This window comes from Anolis carolinensis, unplaced genomic scaffold, assembly GCF_035594765.1.
Source record: "Anolis carolinensis isolate JA03-04 unplaced genomic scaffold, rAnoCar3.1.pri scaffold_26, whole genome shotgun sequence".
NCBI classification, from domain to species: Eukaryota; Metazoa; Chordata; class Lepidosauria; order Squamata; family Dactyloidae; genus Anolis; species Anolis carolinensis.
The window spans coordinates 551,021-576,770 of record NW_026943835.1 but is presented as its reverse complement, the minus strand read 5'-3'; the positions used below and the strand labels follow the sequence as shown (position 1 = coordinate 576,770).

Here is a 25,750-nt window from a genome sequence, read left to right as displayed (position 1 = left end):
ATAATAATAATAATAATAATAGTAATGAGGGTTGGAAGAGACCCCTTGGGCCATTTAATCCAACTCCTTCTGCCTTTGTGCACCAAAAGCACAAGCAAAGCATCCCTGACAGATGGCCACCCAGCCTCAATGTTTAATAATAATAATAATAATAATAATAATAATGAGGGTTGTAAGAGTTAGCCCAACCCCCTTCTGCCCTTGTGCTGTGGGGGCCGGATAAATAGCTTCGATGGGCCGCATCTGGCCCCCGGGCCTTAGTTTGGGGACCCCTGTTCTAGGTAACCACCTGCACCTTGAACTGGGCGCGGAAACTTGTTGGAAGCCAGTGGAGCTGTTTTCATAGGGGCACGGGATGGTCCCTGTAACCAGCCAAAGTTAGTTATTAAAAACATTTTGGAAATGACACAAAATAAAACTCAGGCCAGGGATTATTATTATCTCCTTTAACACCAGTAATAACGTTAGAAAATTCCGCAATAAATGTTTTAAAAGAATTAAGACGGAAGAGTTTCTAAAAAAGAGGGAGAATGGAAATGAGAGACTGGGGTTTAAAGAGGATGATAAACACAGACACAACCCAATATCTCTTTGCAGGAAGGAAGGGAGAGAAGAGTTTATATTATTACTATTATTACATTATATCAGTTATAATACCATATTATAATCATCATCATCATCATCATCATCATCATTATTATTATTGTATGTCATTATTATAATATTATAAGTCAGCTCCAGCTCCTCCCCGATTCCTGGGGACATGCGCAGAGAGGCCTCCCTCCCTCCAGATGGTCCCACACCCAACATCCGGACACCCTCCCCTGGACACCCTCCTTGCAGGCAGGCGGCCCATTTCCTCACATCAGGAGACACTTCCAGGGTGTCCAGATCCATCATTATTTGGAATCGACAATGTTCTCTGGATGCAGGTGAACTACAACTCCCAAACGCAAGGCCAAGGCCCACTAAACCCTTCCAGCATCTCCTGTTGGTCATGGGAGTTCTGTGTGCCAAGTTTGGTCCAACTCCATAGTTGGTGGAGTTCAGAATGCTCTTTGATTGTAGGTGAACTATAAATCCCAGCGACTACAACTCCCAAATTACAAATCAATCCCACCAAATGACAAATCACACCTGCAACCCCACCAGTATTCAAATGTGAGTGCTTTGGGTATTTGTGCCATATTTGGTCCAGTGAATGAGAATACATCCTGCATATCAGATATTTACATTACGATTCACAACAGTAGCAAAATGACATTCATGAAGGGGCAACGAAAATAATGTTATGGTTGGGGTCACCACAACATGAGGAACTACTGTATTAAGGGGTCGTGGCATCAGGAAGGTTGAGAACCTCTGGCTGAAAGAGAAGCGGGGTCTGTTGAGTCCCCGGAAAAGAAGACCGAGAGGAGGGGGCTGGAGAGGAGCCACATGTGAACATGGGGAAGGAGGCCCGAGGAAGAGGGAGGGGGCTTCCTTCCTGCTGCCCTGGAGACGAGGCCTCAGCGGAGCCGTGGGTTCCAAGGACAGGGAAGGAGATCCACCTGAACCTCAGGAAGGGCTGCTCAGTGGTGGGAGGCTCCTCCTTTGGAGGTTCTTAAGCAGTGGTTGGGTGGCCATCTGTTGGGGCTGCTTTCGTGGTGCTTCTCCTCCCTTCCTGCATGAAAGAAAGAAAGGAGGGGGCCGGGCAGGGTGGCCCCTCTGTGGGTTCCTCCCCACTCTGGGATCCCCTGATTCCCATCGGGAAGGGTTGGTTGCATGCTGCAAGTTGGGCTCTGAGGATGACCCGGGAGGGAATCCCACTGGAGCATTGCCGCACAACAACATATCTGGGAGTCACCTGGACCCACCTCTGACCCACAAGAAGCACTGCTTGGCTGTCAAGCAACAAATAACATCCTACGAAAGAGGACTGGCACACCCTGGGGATCACAACCAGGCACAGTGAAGACCTCGGCCCTTGCGCTTGGCTCCTCTGCGGCTGAGTGCGCATGCCCAGCGTGGAATGCCTCTCACCACGTTAACAGAGGGGATGTGGCTCTTAAGAAACATGCCGCGTGATCCCAGGGTGTCTACGCCTCACTGTTCATCCGGTTTTGCACCGCCTGGCATCTGTTTCCACCCGAAAGACCTTGGTGTCACCTTAGAGCGAACACGAACATCCAGGAAACACGGCATGAACCCCGAGCACAAAGCAGCAGAAACTGCCTGGCAGCGCCTGGGGTGCAGACCCACAAGGAAGAAGACCCTCAGCCCGGGCCTGGTCTTTCTCAAGGGCTGATCCGGGCCCTGGGAGTGGTAGGCCTCCCTCCCTCCCTCCGCCGAGGACGGGCCTGGCCCACACTCCCCTCCGCCTCCCCCCCGGGCACCCCGGCGAGCCTCCCTCTCCCCACAGACCTCTCTCTCTCTCTCTCTCTCGGCCTCTCCGTCCTCTTCCTTCCCGCCTCACAGACACAGACCAGGCCTCAGGCGAGGCCAGGCGCCGCCATCTTCCTCCTCGTCCTCCTCCTTCCCCGGAGCCCGCCCCCGCCCCTCCCATTGGCTGAGCCCGGGACGCCCCGCCCACCGGAGGCCCCCCATTGGCTGCGTCCCCCTCCCCCCTTTGACGGACGGGCGGCAGGGCGGGGCTTCCGTGAGGCGGGAGGGAAGAGGCCCCGCTGGGCAGGCCTGGCCGAGGAGAGGCCGCGGAGGGAGGGAGGCCGGAGCGGAGAGGGCGGGAAACGTCCCTCCTGGGAGCTGTAGTTCACCCTCCCGCCCTTGAGCCCCGCCCGGGAGGCTCCTCAGCAAAGGCGCCCAAGGGGAGAACCTTTCCACACAGGAAACTATCAGGGCCAGCTAACACCTCCCAACAAAGGATTCCCATCACCAAAGTCTGACAAATCCTCTGTTTTCTCAGGGCCACAGACAGTAGAAGCACATAAAATATCGCAGAGAACACCACTCTGAAAACAAGGGAATTCCAGACGGGAAACAATCAGGGCCAGCTAACACCTCCCAACGAAAAATTCACTCAGCCAGGCTTTAAATCTGCAAGGCCATTACATACTAATCATTTTCCCTAATTGCAGCATTCATACTTGCCTCCAACACGCAAAAAGAAAAAAAAACCAATCAGAAATACTGTATATTCACAACCTTCAGCAAATAATATCCCGATGGCGCAGCGTGTTAAAATGCTGAGCTTCTGAACTTCTGGACCGAAAGGTCGCAGGTTTGAATTGGGGGAGCGGAGAGAGCCCCCACTATTACCCCAGCTTCTCCAGACCCTAAAGTTCAAAAACATGCAAATGAGAGTAGATGAATAGGTACTGCTCCGGCGGGAAGGTAATGCCGCTCCATGCAGTCATGCCACATGACCTTGGAGGAGTCTACGGACAACGCCGGCTCTTCGGCTTAGAAACAGACATAACCACCAACCCCCAGAGTCAGGCACAACTGGACTTAATGTCAGGGGAAAACCTTGACCCTTGACCTTAACTCCCACCAATTCCTTTATTTCCCAGACCACCAGACATACCACAGCAACGCATGGCCGGGCACAGCTAGTATTATATATTATGCAATTATAATATATTACAATTATTATATTATTGTATGATTATTACTATATTATAATATTACCAAAGTCAAATTGGATAGGATAAGTTAATTATATTATAATAGAATAATTATCTTATCCTATCTGATTTGTTCTCAATCTACTCCTTTGGGCTTCACACAAATCTACCCTTTGCCAAAATATACGATCCTAAGCTTTGTCCAAAATCAAATTATAATTACTATAGAATATTATCATTATTATAATATGTTTATTATGTATTATTACACTCTTTGTATGATATTGTTATTATATTATGTTATTATAATATAAATGACGATGGCTTTCCCCTCGGGCCCCTTCTCTGGTCCTGCCCATCAAGGGAGCTCTCCCTCCCCCCTCCCTGGATGGCTGTTCCGTGCCTGCAGGGGGCGCCATGGAGACCCTGATGATGCGCCGCAGCATCTCCCCCTGAAGGCCGTTCCCTTGGGAAGCTCCCTTTCCCGTTCACAGCAAGAAGGATGGCAGTCGTTGTCTCTCTCTTGGCTCTTGCTCCTTGCCCGGTGCTGTGCAGCCTGTCGCTGTGTCGCCTGGTTTGGTCCACATCCCGGTGAGTCTTTTTCGCTCCTCGTGCGGGGATGTTAGGTTCTCTTCTTCCAGTTGTGCTGTGGGTAAGTCTTCCCCAAGAAGAAAGCACCAAGACATACGCTGGGCAGATTCCAACAGATTTTTATTGTACAGAATACCAGAATCTTCTCTGTAGCCCATTTATATAGGGGCTCACACATACCATAGGGTAATTGAGGTTTTATGGCTGGCATCTGTTCTTTGTCAGCGCTTGGAACCTTTTGGATCCGAGGCCTCACCTGGGAAGTGGCGAGGTTCCCAAACAGGACACGGGATAATTATCTATATATAAAAATGTAATGTGTATAACTAGGACCAAGTTAACAAGAAAACCACTGGGCCAGATCACACCAAGTTTGGCCACAAGACACCAAACCATCCCAGGTATGTCCTTCACTCAACCCTCCCCCCGGCAAAACCTATATCTGTTTTTCACTTGCCCCCCTCCCTTCACTCTCCGCCCTTGCCCTGAGGAGGGTGACTGTGTTTACAGCGAACGGGGGAGCCCAGCATGCAGAGAAGAGCAGGTAGAGAGAGAGGCAGCTGCCAGGGCTGTTCTTGGAGGGGCTTCTCCCCTTCCTCGCACACAGGAACACATAGACATCCAATAAGAAAGCAGAGGGAGGGAGGAGGGAGGAGGAAGAGCCGCTCTCTCCCTGGCTGCCAGTCGGAAGGTTAGGCCCCGCCCCTTCAGGCCCCGCCCCCTTCATGTCATAGCAACTCACAATGGCGCCTCGGGGACAGGTAGAGTTTATTGCGCCAAATTGCTATGTGTGTGTGTGTGTAAAGAAATCCTTGCAAAGTTGTTTGCAAAAGATCTCTGCAAAAGGGGAGCTCAGCTTTTTGCAGAGGCAAGCCATGCCTCAAACAATGTATCTGTTTGCTGGCAGATAGCTGGGTTTGTCAGCTGGGAATCTGGAAGGGAGAGCACAGAAAAGACATGCTCTCCAGCTACGGTCAAGTAGCAGTTTGAATATGCTATGCTGGATATATTGAATGCTGATTGATTAGTTATTGATCTTATGCAACTACATGGACATTGTACGATTGCAGAACTGTTTTATATTTCCACTCAACAAGCAAGAGTAAAGTTCCTTTGTTCTTTCAATTCCTCTGCCTGGTGTGAGTTTCTTTGCACATGGTGTTAACTGGATGCTGCTGGTTCCGCTATATTCACTCCCTAACAGAGTTCACTTAGGCCTCTTCCACACTGCCTATAGAATACCGATTATCTGATTTGAACTGGATTATATGGCAGTGTAGACTCAAGGCCCTTCCACACAGATATATAACCCAGAGGCACATAATCCACAGCATCTGCTTTGAACTGGATTATCTTGATTCCACACTGCCATATAATCCACTTCAGTGTGGATTTTATGCAGCTGTGTAGAAGGGGCCACATATAATCCAGTTCTAATCAAATAACGTTAAGATTATAAACATAATATATAATAATTACTGTGGTATAATAATACAGAACAATATAATCTCTAAAATTGGGACAGTAAATAAAGAGCAACACTCTGAAAACAGGGGAATTCCAGACATGAAATAACCTGGGCCAGCTAACACCTCCCAACAAAGGATTCCCCCAGGGAGGAAGCAGCCAGGCTTTGAAGCTGAAAGGCCATTACATGCTAATCATTCTGGCTAATTGCAGCATTCATACTTCCCTCCAACAGACAAGAGTTCTTTCTCCCACCCTGGAGATTATTCCACAGGGATATAAACCCCACTTGCCTGGCTGCTTCCTACCTAGGGGAATCCCTTGTTGGCCAGCATGAATAGTACTGAATAGCCTTGCATCATCAAAGCCTGGCCAATCCTCTGTTGTGTGAAGGCCACAGCCATTCTTTTTGAGTGTGTGCACTCAAGCTCTGCACATGGGTACTCCTTTATCTACACAGGCAGTAGAAGAACAGAAAACATTGCAAAGAACAACACTCTGAAAACAGGGGATTTCCATACATGAAACAACCAGGGCCAGTTAACACCTCCTAGGATTCCCCCAGGGAGGAAGCAGCCAGGCTTTGAAGCTGAAAGGCCATTATGTGCTACTCATTCTGGCTAATTGCAGCATTCAAACTTGCCTCCAGAGAGTTAAACCACTGAGCTGCTGGACTGGTGCCAAACCCATGCCACCAACACCGAGGAAGGAAATGATGTCCAAAGGCATTTAAACATTCAACCCCATTTTGGGCTAAAACCGGGTCTATCCACACTTCCAGTTTCAGCAGTTTTGACCCTTTTAAATCCCCCTCTTTTTTTTTTTGCAAAAAAATAAAAATAAAAAAGATTAAAAGCAACAATACAAAAAATGCAGAAATTATATATAATGCTTCAACTGAACATGAAACTAACTACAAGAGATACAAAACTAAATCAGAAACAAACACACTATCGAAACAATTACCTACATAAACACACAACTGAACTAGAAATCAGATAGGGATACGTGCCTAAAGGCCTCATTCGATCTGTTAATTTTTATCTCTCATTATTCTTCTCCCTTTAGATAATATAATATAACCACACTTCTATTTCTGATAACACTCTTCCAATTAATAGATATTACAACTGACATTTGCTCACATTGTTGTCAGTTTGTTCGTTTTGGCTAATTTGCAGATCTTCATAAGCCATTATTTTTGCTTTGGAATAAAACATTCCTTCCATCCCTGTCAATTCTCACTTTAGTATCTCGCAGTAACTACCCATGCTTTCATTCTAATTGATCATCCAACATTCTCAGCATATAAAACTCTAGTTTCATTTAACCTTGTTTACTTCCAGAATGGAACATATTTTAGTTCAATCTTTCTTCAATACACCACATGTGATGAAATGTTCCAACTTTGAGCTTGAATTTCCAAAATGTGCAAGAGTTGCTTTTGTACATGTTAGAATGACACTCTGGGGTCAATTAACACCATTATCTTTAGGGTGAATTTTATGATGTTTATGTATAAACTTACTCCGTGAAAAGCTCTGTCCACACTCCATGCATTTCTATGGTTTCTCCCCAGTCTGAGTCCTTTGATGTGAACGTAAATTTCCACTCTGAGCAAAGCTCTGTCCACACTCCAGGCATTTATAGGGTTTCTCCCCAGTGTAAGTCCGTTGATGTGAACGTAGACCTGAACTATGAGTGAAGCTCTGTCCACACTCCAGGCATTTATAGGGTTTCTCCCCAGTGTGAGTCCTTTGATGTCTACGTAAGCTTGAACTATGAGTGAAGCTCTGTCCACACTCCAGGCAGTTATACGGTTTCTCTCCAGTGTGAGTCCTTTCATGTGATCGTAGGCCTGATCTATGAGTAAAGCTCTGTCCACACTCCAGGCAGTTATAGGGTTTCTCCCCAGTGTGAGTCCTTTGATGTCTACGTAGTGCTGAACTATGAGTGAAGCTCTGTCCACACTCCAGGCAGTTATAGGGTTTCTCCCCAGTGTGAGTCCTTTGATGTCTACATAGTGCTGAACTATGAGTGAAGCTCTGCCCACACTCCAGGCAGTTATAGGGTTTCTCCCCAGTGTGAGTCCTTTGATGTGAACGCAGTCCTGAACTACAAGCAAAGCTCTGTTCACACTCCAGGCAGTTATAGGGTTTCTCCCCAGTGTGAGTCCTTTGATGTGAACGTATTCCTGAACTACGAGCAAAGCTCTGTCCACACTCCAGGCAGTTATAGTGTTTCTCCCCCGTGTGAGTCCTTTGATGTGAATGTAAGTGCCCCTGCTGAGTAAAGCTCTGTCCACACTCCAGGCATTTATAAGGTTTCTCCCCAGTGTGAGTCCTTTGATGTGAGTGTAGATTTGACCTATGAGTGAAGCTCTGTCCACACTCAAGGCATATATAGGGTTTCTCCCCAGTGTGAGTCCTTTCATGTGAATGTAAGTGTCCCTTCTGAGCAAAGCTCTGTCCACACTCCAGGCAGTTATAGGGTTTCTCCCCAGTGTGAGTCCTTTTATGTGAATGTAAGTGTCCCTTCTGAGCAAAGGTCTGTCCACACTCCAGGCAGTTATAGGGTTTCTCCCCAGTGTGAGTCCTTTGATGTCTGCGTAGGCCTGAACTATGAATGAAGCTCTGTCCGCACTCAAGGCAATTATAGGGTTTCTCCCCACTGTGAGTCCTTTGATGTGAATGTAATTGTCCCTTCTGAGTAAAGCTCTGTCCACACTTCAGGCAGTTATAGGGTTTATCCACAGTGTGAGTCCTTTGATGTCTACGTAGGCCTGAACTACGAGTGAAGCTTTGTCCACACTCCAGGCATTTATAGGGTTTCTCCCCAGTGTGAGTCCTTTGATGTCTGCGTAGGCCTGAACTATGAGTGAAGCTCTGTCCACACTCCAGGCATTTATAGGGTTTCTCCCCAGTGTGAGTCCTTTGATGTGTATGTAAGCTTCCCTTCTGAGCAAAGCTCTGTCCACACTCTAGGCAGTTGTAGGGTTTCTCCCCAGTGTGAATCCTTTGATGTGAACGTAGGCCTGAACTATGGGTGAAGTTCTGTCCACACTCCAGGCATGTATAGGGTTTCTCCCCAGTGTGAGTCCTTTGATGTGTATGTAAGCTTCCCTTCTGAGCAAAGCTCTGTCCACACTCCAGGCAGTTATAGGGTTTCTCCCCAGTGTGAATCCTTTGATGTCTCTTCATGTTTCCATGCTTACTAAAGCTCTTTCCACATTCGATACATTTATATGCTTTCTCCTCCATGTCAGCAGTGCTATGTACATTTAATTCCAATATTGACACTTGATTCTTGTTTTTCCCTTTCTGATCACTCACAGCAGTCGGTTCAAATTACAGGAAAGTAGATTCCATCTGAACATTAAGAAGAACTTCCTGACTGTAAGAGCTGTTCGGCAGTGAAACTCTCTGCCTCAAAATGTAGTGGAGGCTCCTCTGGAATCCTTTAACCAGAGGCCAGATGCACATCTGTCAGGGGGACTTTGCACTTTCCTTGCACGGCAGAGGCCTGGACTGGGTGCCTCCTGCAGTCTCTTCCGACTCTTCCGTTCTGCTCTATAATCCAAAGTGAATGTAGGAATTCAGCAAGATCACAAATCAGTGTTTTAATTGTCCAAAACTCATAAGATTGTGGGTGAACTACAACTCCCATCATGCCAAGTTAACCCCCAGAAACTCCATCAATACTGCCAAGTTTGTATGTTGGGTAAGTTTGCTCTTGACGCATCACGAGTGGGGTCCAGTGTGCTTACTGGCTGTAGGGTGAACTACAACTCCCACCATGGTGAGTCTGTCCCCTCCAACTCCTCCAGTAGGTTGAGTTACATGGGGTTCCGTGTGCCAAGTGTGGTCCAGATCCATCATCAGTGGAGGTCGCAGTTTCCGTGGTTGTGGGTGAACTACAACTCCCAGAAAGGAAGATCAGTCCCTCCAAACCCCTCCAATAATCACATCTCGGCATATCTGGTCTGTGTGTCAAGTCTGGTCAAGATCCCTCCGTGTTTGGGTTCACAGTACTCTCTGGATGCAGGTGAACTACAACTCCCCCAAATGAAGGTGAATTCCCCCCAAAGACCTCCAGTATTTTTTGCTGGTCATGTGGGTTCTGTTTGCCAAGTTAGTTCCAGGTCAATTGTTGGTGGAGTTCAGAGTCCTCACTGATTCCAATATGGGTGAACTATAACTCTTGGAAGTCAAGGTCAATCGCCCCCAAACCCCATCAGTATGCAAAGTTGGCCGTGTTGGGCCTGTGTGCCAAGTGAGTTCCAGGTCCATCATTGGTGGGGTTCAGAGTGCAGTTCTTAGATGGCAGGTGAACTATACATCCCAGTCCCTACAACTCCTCTAAATCAGGGCCAGTTCTCCCCAGACCCCCCCCCCTCTCTCTCTCTCTCTCTCTCTCCAGTCTGTTCAGCTGCTGATCAATTCCTCTGTTTGCTGTGTGACAAAGGGAGGGGGGAGGGAGGGAGGAGGGAAAATATAAAAATATATTATTATAAAAATAATAGTATAATATCATAAAAAGAATACAATAATATTTAATAAAATATTATAATTATTTTTAATATTATATCATGATTACAATTAGACTTTGGTCAAAGCACAGGGTTGTATAGAGGTAGATTTGCGTGAAGCCCAAACGAGGGCATCGATGACAAATCGGATAGGATACATTATATTGTGATAAAATAATAATAATAATATATTAATAATCATACGATAATGTAAAATTGTAATATAGTATGACATAATATATAATAATAAAGTATATTGTGAAAAAAAAGAAATCTCACATAATATATTATTTGATAATAATAACATAATATACTAATACAATATAACATCTATATATATATATAATAAAAGTGAAATCGGAGTATGTATCAGCGTTTTGATTGGCCTGGCGGAATATGTGTTCGCGTTTTGATTGGCCTCGCAGAATATGGATCAGCTTTCTAATTGGCCAGCCGGAATATGGGCCAGCTCTGATTGGCCGCCACTTTCACAGGCCACTGGGATCGCTGAGGGAAAAACTACTACCAACTGGCTTCGTTCGGCCTACTTCTCTCCTCAGAACGATGCTAGCTTTGGGAGAGTTAACAACCTCGGCCTACACTTTGGTCATCCAAAACACCACTGGGACCACCAGAAAGGCCGGACCTGGACCAAACCTGACACACATCACCCCATGAACCCACTGACAACGGATGGCCCCCTTTGGCCCCTCTGCTGACATGTTTAAGGCCTTCCAGGCTGGCCCCTCGCTGCTAGGCCGAAAAGGAAGACGCCATCTTGCCTCAGCTTTCAACTTCTTTGTAAGGCCCGACTTGCCTCAAAAGACAGCAGAGAACATTGTTATGATCTTTTGAACGATATGCTTCTGAACACTTCTAGCCCCCAAAGCCCCAATCCAAGCCTCCTCTGATCATTTGGCTAACACGTTTCAGGCCTTGCAGCCTGGCTCCATTGTGCTAGGCCGCAAAAGAGGCAGCCATCTTCCCTGTTCCCCATGGTTCCAAACAGAGCAGCTTTTGCCTGTGTCTTTTGGATACAGCACTCTCCTTCAACAAGGTCAGGCGGCAGTACGTAAATACTATTCACAGCAGACGAAAGAGAAAATCATGACTATCTTTTTATTCTTTCCTTTTAAGGATCCTTTACTCCCCCCCCCCCCCCCCCCCCAGTTTTTACTGAGGCAAAAAACTACCACAGAGCAGGCTTTGGCCTACTCACTCTAACAGGCCTGACACATACAGTCCCCATGGCCTACTATACACCCGGGCCCTGTTTGGAGTGGGATGGACCATGGATGATGGACTTGCCTAGGGGAGTTGTAGTTCACCTGCCCCACTGAACCCTGCTATTTCTTATTTATACTACTATTGCTTGACGTTACTTTTATGTTTTATTTATATGGTGGATGTTAGCACGTGGCTTAATGACCTTGCAAGCCACTTTGGGTCCATTGCAGAAAGGCGGGGGAGAAATATCAGAATTAAATAAATACATAAATAAATAAATGTCTCAATGGTATGTATGGTTGGAATGACCTTCTGTCGGGAGGGCTTGAATGGTCTCTTCCTTTGTGGCAGAAGGGGCTGGACTGGATGACCTTCAAAGACCCGTTTCAAATCTAGGACTCTCTCTATCTCCCAATCGTATTTATGACTGGATGGCCATCTGTCGGGAAGGCTTGGATGGTGTCTTCCTCCATGGCAGAAAGGGGTTCGACTAGATGGCCTTTGGGGCCCCCTTCTCACTCTAGGATTGTATGGAAGCCTTTAAACCAGGCATGGGCCAACTTGGGCAGGTGTTTTGGACTCCAACTCCCACAATTCCAGAGAGCCTACCCCATGATGCGCTTTATGTCCTGGTGCCGTTTGCAGGATGATGGGCCATGGGTGATGGGATATGTAGTACTTTCAATCGCTACGATTCCCACAGACCACTGCGATGCCCATCAGTGACGGAACTGGACCAAACTTGGCACACAGATGGGACATGCAGTACCTTCACTCGCTTCTTGAGACCACAGCAACTGCTACATATGACAGAACTGAACCAAATCTGGTATATATATCCCAAATGACACACTTTATATGTTGCAGCAGTTTGGGGGAGGATGGACCAAAGATGATGGGATTTGCAGTACCTTCATCCAATTCACCTCCCACAGGCCACTGTGATTCCCATGAATGATGAAACTGTACCATACTTGACACACAGGTGCAATGTGGCCCCCTTTACACCCTGGTCCAGTTTGCCGCAGGGTGGGCCATGGATGATGGGATTTGCAGTACCCTCACCCAATTCACCTCCCATGGACCACTGTGATACCCATGAAAGATGAAACAATACCATACTTGACACACAGGTGCAATGTGACACAATTTATGTCCTGGTGTGGTTTGCAGGAGAATGCACCAAGGATGATGGGATTTCCAGTACCTTCATCCAATTCACCTCCCACAGACCACTTTGATGCCCATGAATGATGAAACTGTACCAAACTTGACACACAAGTGCAATGTGGCCAGCTTTAAGTCCTCCTGCCGTTTGAGGAAACAACTGACCAGGGAAGATGGGATTTACAGTACCTTCACTCACTTCCTCAGACCACTGCAACCCACACCAATGACTGATCAAGATCAAACTTGACACATTGCGTCCCCATGACCTACTTTACATCCTGGCGCTATTTGGAGGGGGATGGACCATGGACTTACATATGGGAGTTGTAGTTCACCCATAGCAATTGAAGACAACTGACACTGGATCGAGACTAAACTTGGAACAAAGGCAAACAATTCCATTCTCAAATAACCCGGGCACCGCCGGGCCCCCAAGCTAGTTATAATAATAAAAAGAATACATAATAAACTATAGTATGGTAATTGTAATATATTATAATGAAGAAGCCCCTGGTGGTGCAGTGGGTTAAACCGCTGAGCTGCTAAACTTCCGGACTGAAAGGTGAGCGGTTTGAATCCGGGGAGTGGGGTGAGCTCCCGCTGTTAGCCCCAGCTTCTGCCAACCTAGCACTTTGAAAACATGGAAACGTGAGTAAATCAATAGGTACTGCTGCGTGTGGCCACATGACTCTTGGAGGCACGGACAACGCCGGCTCTTTCTTCGGCTCAGAAATGGAGGCGAGCCCCCCCACCCCCCACCCCCCGAGCCGGACACAACTGGGCTCAACGCCAGGGGAAAACCTTTACCCTTAAATATATTATATTATTGCATATTCATATTGTTCTATTACTATTATTATTATTCTATTATTGCGTTATTGTGTAATTATACTGTCATGTTCTATTATTCCATTTTCATATTATTCTATTCTTTTATTCTGTCACTTTATAATTTTCACTGCGAGGAAATTATAACCCTTTGGCCCAGTTGACTCTTGTTCAATTCCTTTGTACTGTTTTTATACCATGTTTTATGATGCTATTGTTACTATTTTATTGCTTTACTGTATTACGAGGTTGACATATGCATAAAAAGAGTATAAGTTACAAAATTAAAATACATTAATAACAAGAACCAAACCATTTTAAAACTTTAAGATAAAACACATACCATATTAATTAGTCAGGGGAGTGGGGCTATTTAGGATTACATGGGAGGGGCTGACTTGAATAGTGAATAGTGAAACATGAATAGTGGAACCAGAGTGGGGTAAACTGTTTTCCCGAAAATAAGACAGTGTCTTATATTAATTTTTGCTCTCAAAGATGTGCTAGGTCTTATTTTCAGGGGATGTCTTATTTTTCCACAGAGAAGAATGCACATTTATTGTTGAACAAAAAAAAATGAACATTTATTATATACTGTACAGTAGCTGTCATCACAAACCAGCATAACCAAACTCTGAATTCTATCAAGAATTTCTTGTTACGACCGTTATTTCCATGTACAACAATCTATGGTACGTACATTTACCAATCCTGCATGCTCTGGTGTTCTGTTCGGTGGGCATGCTTCCAAACAATAACTTTGATAGATCTTACTTTCGCGGGAGGCCTTATATTGAGCAATTTAGCAAAACCTCTACTAGGTATTACTTTCAGGGGATGTCTTATTTTCAGGGAAACAGGGTAGGAGACAGCAAGGCGATTTGGACTGTATGGTGAGTGCAGCTGATTAATCAAAAGCACATTCAAGCTTTTTGGGAATGTGGTTAGGGTGGGTGCTAGTCTGAGCTCCCTGGGGAGAGAGTTCCAGAGCCGGGGGGCCACCACGGAGAAGGCCCTCTCCCTCGTTCCCACCAACCACGTTTCAGATGGTGGCGGGAGTGAAAGGAGGGCCTCCCCGGAAGATCTGCGAGCCCGCGCTGGTTTATAGGGAGAAACGCGGTCACGAAGATAGACAGGACCCGAACCATTTAGGGCTTTGCACTTTGAATTGGGACTGGAAACTTATTGGCAGCCAATGGAGCTGCTTCAGGAGAGGCGTATTACGCTCCCTGTAACTAGCTCCTGTTAACAATCTGGCTGCCGACCTTTGTATCAGTAGCATTTTCTGGGCCGTCTTCAAAGGCAGCCCCACGTAGAGTGCACTGCAGTAGTCCAGTCTTGAGGTAACCAATGCGTGGACCACCGTGGTCAAGTCAGACTTCCTGAGGTACGGTCACAGCTGGCGCACAAGCTTTAATTGTGCAAAGGCCCTCCCAGCCATCGCCGACACCTGAGAATCAAGCGCCAGCGCTGATCCCAGGAGGACCCCCAGACTGTGGAGCTGTGTCTTCAGGGGGAGAACAGGTGGCCACCCTACACCCCGATCCAACGTGCGACTGGCCTGGAGGACCTCTGTCTTGTCAGGATTAAGCTTCAGCTTGTTTGCCCTCATCCAGCCCCTCACAGCGGCCAGACACTGATTCAGGACACGGGGGCCTTCCTTGGAGTCTGGTGGAAAAGAGTAGTAGAGTTGAGTGTCATCTGCATAGAGATGGCACCGAACCCCAAAACCCCGGATGCAGGTGATTGCCTATAAAGCCCTATATGCTTCGGATCCAACCTGTCTTCGAGACCGCATCTCCTTCTAGGTCCATCACCATCTCAAATACAAGAGAAGGGGGGGGGGGGTTTGCGTAGGTGGCTCCCCGGCTCTGGAATGCCCTCCCTAAAGAAATCAGATTAGCCCCCAGACTTCAAGTCTTTCGGGTGAGTTGAAAAACATGGCTCTTTAGACAGTCCTTTGATCCTGAGTAATCTCTGGTCAGCTGGATGAACCACTGCTCCGCAGTTGGATGGTTACGGCAGGTAGCCAGCCTTCTGCAGGTTGTATTGCATTTCAAGAATTTTTATAATTTCATACTCTTACAATTTTATTAGTGGGATTTTATACACGCTGTTGATTTCACTTATGTCTTTGTATTTATACTTGTGTATTGCTGTTTAAATGCGGCACGTGGAGTGCTTCTGTGGGCCGCCCCGAGTCCCTTAGGAGAGATGGTGGCAGGGCACAAATAAAGATTTATCATCATCATCATCATCACATCAATTGCTGCACTATGATGGTATGGGATACAATGAAAGCAGTAGCCAGAGGAATTTTAATGAAGAACAACGTAATTTAAAGTAAACAACAACAAGAAAAAAGATTAGAATTGGATATTAAGGAATTAGAGATGAAAGGGATAAACAAAGCTCTAGAAAGGGAGGCAGGTGGAAGGCGGCTGAGAGCCCTCTGAGCACCCTCGGCTGCGGCCTGCCTCGCCCTCCTCCCGGCATGATGCCCAGAGGACACCCGAGGGGGGTCTGGGGAGGAGGGAGGAGGGACCGTCTTGGGAGGAGGGCATCCTGGGAGTTGTAGTCCTCCCTCCCTCCCTCCCCCCCTCCCTCCTCCGGCCCACACGCCCTCCCGCGGCCTCCCTTCCCTCACATCCCGAAGCGAACCGGGCCCCTCCGCCTCCCCCCCGGGCACCCCAGGCGAGCCCCCCTCCCTCCCTCCCTCTCCCCACAGACCTCTCTCTCTCTCTCTCTCTCTCTCTCCGTCCTCTTCTTTCCCGCCTCACAGACACAGACCAGGCCTCAGGCCAGGCCAGGCGCCGCCATCTTCCTCCTCGTCCTCCTCCTTCCCCGGAGCCCGCCCCCGCCCCTCCCATTGGCTGAGCCCGGGACGCCCCGCCCACCGGAGGCCCCCCATTGGCTGCCTGCCGCCCCTCCTCCTTTGATTGACGGGCGGCAGGGCGGGGCTCCTGAGCAGAATTGCCCAACGTCACACTTCAAGTCCTGACGGAGTTTCTGGGGGTGAACCGGGCATGTTGGGAGTTGTAGTTAATAATACTTTTCAATAGCCAATAGGGACCCGCTCGTGGGCGGGGCGTCACGGACTCGGCCAATGGGAGGGCGAGGGGCGGAGGAGGGGCGGGGCTTCTTCCTGGCTGGGCCTGCGCAGAGCCTCTCTCGCCGCCATTGTTTTCTGAGGCGTTTCCTCTGGAGCCGCGAAGGAGGAGAGAGAGAGAGAGAGAGAGAGGGAGAGAGAGAGAGGGAGAGAGAGAGAGAGAGAGAGAGAGAGAGAGAGGTTTGTGTTGATCTTGATATTCTGTCTGGATTGAGTGTCTCTGGGTCTCTCTGTGGGGAGGGGAGGGGGCGGGGCCTGCCTCCCTCCCGGAAGAAACGAGGCCTCAATGGCCGCCAAGGCCCCCCCTCCCCCTCCCCCTCCCTTTGGACTTGTTTGTTTATGTGTTTATTGTTTACTGCATTTCTATCCCGCCCTTCTCACCCCGAAGGGGACTCCGAGCGGCTTAGAAATGATATGATATCAATTTAATGATATAATCATATTATACTATTGTATATACATGTAATATTAATAATAATATTGTGATGTAATACAATGTAATAGTAATTATAATTCACTATTATAATTCTATATTTATATTACATGCCGTATTACTAATACTATTGCAATATAGTCGTATGACATAATATATTGTATGTATATAGACTTGTAAACCGCCCCGAGTCCCCTTCGGGGTGAGAAGGCCGGGATAGAAATGTCACTAATAAATAAATATGTGCATACAGTATACTATAATATTAGCATAGCACAATATCAGCATTATCTATTACTCTATTGTACTATACTGCTATACTATTTGCGATATTACATGTAGGTTTCAAAATTAACATTCCCGAGATGGTGGGATCTTCTCTCCTGTTATTATTATATAATTCTTTTAATTTAGGTATTAATAAGGTTTTAATTTTTCTATAATATTCCAGTCCCAGCCCATCCATTTCTGGAGTCTTCCCGGCTTTTAAATTATCTATAATTTTTCCAGTCTCTTTTTCTGGAATTAATTGTTCCATAATTAATGTTATCTGTTTCCTGGATCTTTATTTTCCAATATTTCTCAATATATTCCTCTATTTTACTTTTGGAGTTTTCTTTTGCCAAATATAGTTCTTGGTAAGATCTTGGAAAAGTTAATATTTTGTCTTCCATCCTTGTATGATTCTTACCTTCCTTGTCTTTAATGGATGTTATTAATTTTTTCCTTTCTAATGTGTGCTGCCTTGGCTAATAATTTGGAGTTTCTATTACTGTATTCAAAGTATTCTTGTTGTGAATGCGCCTTCGGAGACTGTGAATGATAGTGGTGGGATCAGGAGAGGAAGGAAAAGCCCTCGCGAGGAGGGCTCATTGGAGGATTTCTTTCGGAAAAGGGTCAGGTAGACTGATGGGGAATCTTCTGAGGAGGATTCATGTGGGGATCCTGAGGTGGAAATGGATGCTGGGGAACAGGTGTTAACGGAGGAATTGGGCATGGACTGGGCACGGACTGGGCACGGGCACCGGAGATGCTTGGGGACGAATCGGGGCCCATGGATACTGCTGATGCTGGGGAAGCTTGGGTGTCTTCAGAAGCAGATCCCACTTGGTCTGCTTGGAGGAGTGAGAGGGGGTCCACAGGTGTGGATAGAGTTGGGCACGGGCAGGATGATTGGGACTCTGATGAGGAATTAGGAACGCCTGACCCAAGGGCATTGGCTGTGTGGAGTTCTGATTCAGATTAAGAAGTTGAGATACCTGCTCTTTGGGCGTGGATAGTTTGGACGCCCAGGGAGACCTGGATATATTGGGGTTGTTTGGCCATTATAAATTGCGTGTGGCAAGGTGTTGCTGGGCGCCATTGGGTTTCCTGTGTGTGTTACTGAAGACTGAACTGGGACTTTGCAACGGATGTAAGTTTAATCTGGGTTATTCTGCAACGGAGGGCTGGAATTGTGTGGGTTTTCCTGGACTGCACTGTTATTGCTATTTTGTATTATCTGCTGTTTGCCCTCGTTACTTTGGCTCTTTGTGCCATTTCGTGTTGTGACCTTCTTGGATGACTTCAACCTCTCGGACCTTGGACCTTGGACTGGAACTTGACTCGGCTTTGCTCTTTGCTCTCAATCCGTGGCTTGGCGTCGTTCTCTATTCCGTGGCTGTCTGCTGTTGTTGACTACTACCTTCACTCCTGATACCGACGCTGTCTGCTTATCCCGACTTCGGACCGGCTTGACGACGTTCTCCCGCTCTGCTCCTTTAACTCCTGGCTTGGCGTTTGCTTCTGCAGCAGCTTGGCGCTGCTGGTTTATCCCGACTTCGGACCGGCTTGACGACACTTTCCCGCTCTGCTCCTTTAACTCTTGGTTTGGTGTATGTTCCAGCAGCGGTTGCTGTGAGCTCGCCAGCGTCTCACTGTTTCGCTGTCTTTGCTGCTCTCAGCTGGGAGTTCCCTAGCTCAGTTTGTGCGTTTGTTTGTTTTGAACTCCTTTTTGTACTTTTGAGTTTTGGGAAAGGTTTGTGGGCTTCAATACTGCTTGCTTAGTTCATGCCTCCGTTTTTCAGCCCATTGTGAACTTTTGGATCAAGTTCGAGAACTTTAAGTTTAACCTGGATTATATCCCTGGCTAATCCGGATTATTTGCCAGTTCTTGTTTTTTGGTTTTTTTCCTGCTTGTTCTACTTAATAACACTGAAAGTTAAGTGTTTTAAGTCTTTTTAGTTTGTTGAGCTATTTTTTGGACTGTTGCTTTAATAAACTCTATTTTGCTCTCTAATTGGCGTCTGACTTTTCTGACTGACAATTCTCCATTTAAAAATATCAAAATTCTTTGTGCCTTTTCTTACTCTATTTTCTCATTGCTAATGTTTTTATATAGCTTTGTTTATCCTTTTCTAGCATATGTTTCATCTCTAATTCCTTATTCTAATCTTTTTTTCTTGTTTTCTTTAAATTTTGTTGTTTTTTAATAACATTCCTCTGGCTACTGCTTTCATTGTATCCCTTACCATCACAGTGTAGCAATTGATGATGATGATGATGATGATGATGATGATGATAAAACCTCATTTGTACCCTGCCACCATCTCTCCTAAGGGACTCGGGGCGGCTCACAGAAGCATTCCAAGTGCCCCGCATATAAACAACAATACACAAGTATAAATATAAAGACATAAGTAAAATCAACAGTGCATATAAAATCCCACTAATAAAATTGTAAGAGTATGAAATTATAAAAATCCCTGAAATGCAGTAGAACCTGCGGAAGGCCAGCTAGCTGCCGTAACAGTCCAACTGCGGAGCAGTGCTTCATCAAGCTGAACATAGATTACTCAGGTCAATGGCCAGGGGTCTGAGCAGGTATCCCCGGCTTCACTAACTTTCATTAATTTTCCATATAAATTAATTTTCTTGGGAGAAGGAGAGCAAGAAAAAGGAAGAGGGAGGAAGAATAGAAGGAGGAGAAGAAGGAAGGAAGAAAAGAAGCAGCAGGAGGAAGAATACATGAAGGAGGAGAAGGATTAATTCTTATTTTAAAGGCTCAAATCCAATCAAAGGTTATTTCAGATCACTGTCCAACTACAATAGACATAGAAAAAAGAAGCAGTAGGAGGAGGAATAGAGGAAGGAGGAGAAGGAAGAGAAGAAAAAAAGGAGTGTGACTAGGGGGGAAGAAGAAGGGCGAAAAGGTGGCCCCAGGTGTGGCTGCGGGTCAGAAGCGGAGAGGCATCTGTCCCTCCAAGGCCTGGCTTGGGGAGGCCAAGGTGTTGAACCCACAGAGGCCTGCCAGAAGCTGGGGCCCAAAGGGCCCCCCGAAGTGACCTGGGAATGCGTGGCTGGGCAGGAGAGGGTTCAAAGGCCTCCGCCTTTCCCCATAGAAACCCCTTTTCTTTCCTTCCTTCCCTCTCTGGCCGTGTTCCGTCTTCTCTCTCCTTCTCCGCCTTCTCTTCCTTTTGAGTTGAGCTGGGATCACGGTGGCAGCGAGGGCCAGGACCCTTCTTGAGGCAACGAGGCCGCATTTGAGGGAGGGCAAGCTCATGCCTCTCCACTGGTGGGTGCGCTGAGGGAGAAGGGCCTGGCTCCCCTCCCTGTCAGCCTCGACTTCGCTCAGGTGAGCGAGGACGGCAAGGAGGGGGCTGGCGAGGAGGGGGAGCCGGGCACTTTTCCCTCAGCATATCCGCCGGTGGTGAAGAATGGGGACCTCTTTGCCCTTCCTCAAGTAGGGTCTTGTAACCTCAGGGAGGTGCCCACCTTCATTCAGTCACAAGGACAAGGACTGCAAACGGTGAGGGCTGCCCATCAGCAACACCCGCCTCCCTCCTTCCCTCCCTCACCCGAGTATAAGCCAAGGGAGGCTTTTTCAACATTAAAAACATGCTGAAAAGGCCAGCTTATGCTTGAATATACGGTATTTGTTTGCAGTTCTATCGTTAGTATTACAAACCTTCCTTCTACATCTGTCTTAACCATTTGAGAGTTTGGGGAGATAGAATACCAGGCTATTTCTTTGGGAAGTTCCCTCTGAGGCCAGTTCTTCTCCCAGTCGTTTTTGTTTTCAGCCGTATAGAATCAAGGGATAACATTTCAGGCCATCTGGAGGCCCCTTGAAGTCTTCTTCCCAAAGGCATCCAGGGAAGACCTTTTCTCTCCATGGCCTCGAGTTTTCTTAGGATTTCCTTGAGCCTAGCTAGTTCTTCTTCTGTTGCTGAAAATCTTCCACTGGATGGAGGAAAAAGAGGAGTTGGCAGGAAGGAGACTTTGTGGCTGGAGCTGTGCCTGTCTTTGCATCTCATCATGGGCTCTACCGAGGGAACCATGTTTGGGTCTGACCCAGTGGCCCTCTAATATGGGGAAAGGGTTCAGTTCCTTCCGTGATTCCTTCCTTCTCTTATCCTGTCCTTCTGTGTTTCCTCCCTTCCTTCCACCTTTCCTTTCTTCTTTCCTTTTTCGCCTTGTTTGCCTTGAGCCAGAGGTATGCGGCTTCATGTCTAACCTTTTGCTTCTTCTTTCTTGACCAGGATGTGAGAGTTCTCTGGAGCCACCCCTGCCGTGATGGGAAACGAACCAGCTTCTAGTCGATATTAAGGATTTTGGAAACCAAGTGTAGTAAGGAAACCAGTCCTCTAGGAAAAAGGATTCCTCTCAAGGGGCTGATCTTGCTGAATTCCTACATTCACTTTGGATTATAGAGTAGAACCATAGAGTCGGAAGAGACTGCATGAGGCACCCAGTCCAGGCCTCTGCCGTGCAGGAAAAGTGCAAAGTACCCCTGACAGATGAGCATCTGACCTCTGTTTAAAAGATTCCAGAGGAGCCTCCACTGCATTTTGAGGCAGAGAGTTCCACTGCTGAACAGCTCTAACAGTCAGGAAGTTCTTAATGTTCAGGAAGAATCCACTTTCCTGTAATTTGAACCCACTGCTGTGAGTAATCAGAAAGGGAAAAACGAGAATCAAGTGTCCTTATTAGAATTAAATATACATAACACTGCTGACATGGAGAAGAAAGCATATAAATGTATCGAATGTGGAAAGAGCTTTAGTCAGCATGGAAAGCTGAAGACACATCAAAGGACTCACACTGGGGAGAAACCCTATAACTGCCTGGAGTGTGGACAGAGCTTTACTCAGAAGGGACACTTACATTCACATCAAAGGACTCACACTGGGGAGAAACCCTATAAATGCCTGGAGTGTGGACAGAGCTTTGCTCGTAGTTCAGGACTACGTTCACATCAAAGGACTCACACTGGGGAGAAATCCTATAACTGCCTGGAGTGTGGACAGAGCTTCGCTCACAGTTCAGCTTTACATAGACATCAAAGGACTCACACTGGGGAGAAACCCTATGAATGCCTGGAGTGTGGACAGAGCTTTGCTTGTAGTTCAGGACTACGTTCACATCAAAGGACTCACACTGGGGAGAAATCCTATAACTGCCTGGAGTGTGGACAGAGCTTCGCTCACAGTTCAGCTTTACATAGACATCAAAGGACTCACACTGGGGAGAAACCCTATGAATGCCTGGAGTGTGGACAGAGCTTTGCTTGTAGTTCAGGACTACGTTCACATCAAAGGACTCACACTGGGGAGAAACCCTATGAATGCCTGGAGTGTGGACAGAGCTTTGCTCGTAGTTCAGCTCTACGTAGACATCAAAGGATTCACACTGGGGAGAAACCCTATATATGCCTGGAGTGTGGACAGAGCTTCACTCATAGTTCAGCTCTACGTTCCCATCAAAGGACTCACACTGGGGAGAAACCGTATAAATGCCTGGAGTGTGGACAGAGCTTTGCTCGTAGTTCAGGACTACGTTCACATCAAAGGACTCACACTGGGGAGAAACCCTATCACTGCCTGGAGTGTGGACAGAGCTTCGCTCACAGTTCAGCTTTACATATACATCAAAGGACTCACACTGGGGAGAAACCCTATCACTGCCTGGAGTGTGGACAGAGCTTTACTCAGAAGGGATGCTTACGTTCCCATCAAAGGACTCACACTGGGGAGAAACCCTATGAATGCCTGGAGTGTGGACAGAGCTTTGCTTGTAGTTCAGGACTACGTTCACATCAAAGGACTCACACTGGGGAGAAACCCTATATATGCCTGGAGTGTGGACAGAGCTTTGCTTGGAGGGGAAACCTAAATTCACATCAAAGGACTCACATTGGGGAGAAACCCTATAAATGCCTGGAGTGTGGACAGAGCTTTGCTCGGAGGGGAAACCTAAGTTCACATCAAAGGACTCACATTGGGGAGAAACCGTAGAAATGCCTGGAATGTGGACAGAGATTTTCACGGAATGACATTAGACATAAACATCATGGAATTCACCCTGGAGAGAATGGTGTTAATTGACCCCAGGGTGTCATTCAAACATGTACAAAAGCAACGCTTGCAAATTTTGGAAATGCGAGCTCAAAGTTGGGACTTTTCTTGCACTGGCAAGAGTATGGAAAGGAAAGAGAACTCCAACAATAGAAGAATGGATTTTAAAAGTACTTGACATTATACAAATGGACAATCTAACGCAAAATATAAGAGATGGGAAAAATAAAACGGACTGGACAAACTTTACAGAATTTATGAGAAAAAGAAAACTGGACATTGATATAGATCTGTCTTACATATAAAGAACATACTAACAAAGGAGGATTGAAATAAACAAACAGGAAAAATCAGGAAAGTGAAAGAACATTCTCCAAAGCACAGATGGGAAGTCAACTCACTGTATGTATGTATGTATGTGTATATATATGTATGTATATATATACACACACATATATATATATATAGTCATTTTCCTTTTTTTCTTTTGTTTTTTTAAAAATATTTTTATATTCTATATGTGTGTGTGTGGGTGGGTATATATATACACACACACACACCTTTTTTCTTCCCTTTTCTTTGTCCTCTGTAAGCTATTCACTCTACCTTTCTATCTACCTATACGATGTTCTCCCACTTTTGATGTAATATACCACATAAATCAAATAAAAATATACACACAACAAAGTTGGGACATTTCATCACATGTGGTGTATTGTAGAAAGATTGAACTAAAATACATTCCATTCTGGAACGTAATTGAGGTTAAATGAAACTAGAGTTTTATATGTTGAGAATGTTGGATGATCAATTAGAATGAAAACATGGATAGTGACTGCAAGATACTAAAGTGAGAATTGACTGTACACAGGGATGGAAGGAATGTTTTATTCCAACGCAAAAAGAATGGCTTATGAGGACCTGCAAATTAGCCAAAGTGAACAAACTGACAACAACATGGGCAAATGTCAGTTGTAATATTATTTGGAAGAGTGTTATCAGAAATAGAAGTGTGGTTATGTTATATTATCTAAAGGGAGTAGAATAATGAGAGATAAAAATTAACAGATCGAAAGAGGCCTGTTGCGAAAGAGGCCTATATCCACCCACCCTAGGCAAATCAGTAATGAAGTCCATAGAAATAATCTGCCAGGGCTTTTCAGGGACGGGTAGAGGCGATAATAAACCACAAGGTCGACCCACTGGATGTTTACACTGCTGACAAATAGCACAGCTATCACAGTACTTTAAAATGTCCTGCCTCATTTTGGGCCACCAGTAATGACGAGTGATGGCTTGTACAGTCTTAAATCTCCCAAAATGTCCCGCAGTTGGCTCATCATGATATGCTTGGATGATTTCCAAGCGTAATTTACCAGGCGGTACAAAAATCTGCCCATTACGTGATAGTACCCCATCCTCATCTTGTAAATTAGGCAGTATAGTCCTCATATCTTGAGAGAGCAATATCAGCTGTTCTTGCGTCCACCTATCCTCTTTTTGAGAGGACAACACCCGGTCATGAAGATCCTGCCTGTCCTGTACCATATTTAACAATAAACAGGTAAAATGGTTTGCTCAGAGGATATTTCAGCAGTCTTAAACTCAGGCTTCCTAGACAAAGCATCAGCCCTCAAGTTCTGCTTCCCCTCTACAAATTGCACTCTGAAGTCAAACCTGGAAAAGAACAATGCCCACCTAATTTGCCTTTGGTTCAATTTCCTTGCAGTCTGCAAATGCTCCAGGTTTTTATGATCAGACAGGACCACTATCTGATGTTTAGCCCCATCCAACCAATGCCTCCAAACTTCGAAGGTTGATAGCTAGCAACTCTTTCTCCCAAATTGTGTAGTTTTGTTCAAACGCAGTGAGTTGTCTAGAATAGAAACCACAAGGCCTTAATCTACCGGACGGGTCCTTCTGCGAGAGCACTGCTCCCAGCGCATAATTAGAAGCATCTGCCTCAACAACAAATGGTCTGTTCACATTTGGATGTACCAGAATGTTCCCATTCTGAAAGCTACGTTTCAGTTGTACAAATGCCTCTTTGGCCTCTATAGTCCATTCAAATGAACGCTTCTTTTGCAGGAGTTGGGTTAAAGGCACCGTCAATTGTGCAAAATGGGGAATGAACTCCCTATAATAATTGGCAAAACCCAAAAACCTTTGCACATCTTTTTTGGAGGTTAATTCTTGCCAGGTATTGACAGCGTCCACTTTTCGCGGGTCCATTTTTAGCTCCCTCCCAGATATAACATGTCCCAAAAACTCCACCTCAGACACATGAAAGGCACACTTTGAGGCCTTAGCAAACAACCCATTTGCCCTGAGCCTAGACAGAACCTGACGCACATGTTCCCCATGTTCACGAACGTTTTTCGAATAAATTAATATATCATCTAAATAAATCACCATAAATTTGTCCAAAAGGTCCCGGAACACATCATTAATGAACCGTTGGAATACCGCTGGCGCATTGCACAACCCAAATGGCATTAC

The 25,750-nt window shown here is 46.2% G+C and overlaps 3 protein-coding genes across 3 annotated transcripts in view; 1 reads left to right on the top strand and 2 right to left on the bottom strand.

Annotated features, from left to right (window-relative positions):
• Positions 1-2,527, bottom strand: part of LOC134294866 (zinc finger protein 850-like) — a 104,615-nt gene extending 102,088 nt beyond the window's left edge. The window contains exon 1 of the mRNA XM_062966642.1: positions 2,404-2,527. The gene's annotated coding sequence lies outside the window, so the exon portion shown is untranslated. The remainder of the gene's footprint in view (positions 1-2,403) is intronic.
• A 1,730-nt stretch (positions 2,528-4,257) lies between these two features.
• LOC103281201 (zinc finger protein 420) lies at positions 4,258-11,307 on the bottom strand. Its single transcript, XM_062966644.1, has one exon. It carries the CDS (start codon positions 8,879-8,881, stop codon positions 7,184-7,186), a length of 1,698 nt encoding a protein of 565 aa, XP_062822714.1. The 5' UTR covers positions 8,882-11,307; the 3' UTR covers positions 4,258-7,183.
• A 9,457-nt stretch (positions 11,308-20,764) lies between these two features.
• LOC134294873 (zinc finger protein 135-like) lies at positions 20,765-24,839 on the top strand. The gene has a single exon (XM_062966657.1). The coding sequence runs from the start codon at positions 21,914-21,916 to the stop codon at positions 23,189-23,191; it is 1,278 nt and encodes a 425-aa protein (XP_062822727.1). The 5' UTR covers positions 20,765-21,913; the 3' UTR covers positions 23,192-24,839.
• The last annotated feature ends 911 nt before the right edge of the window (positions 24,840-25,750 follow it).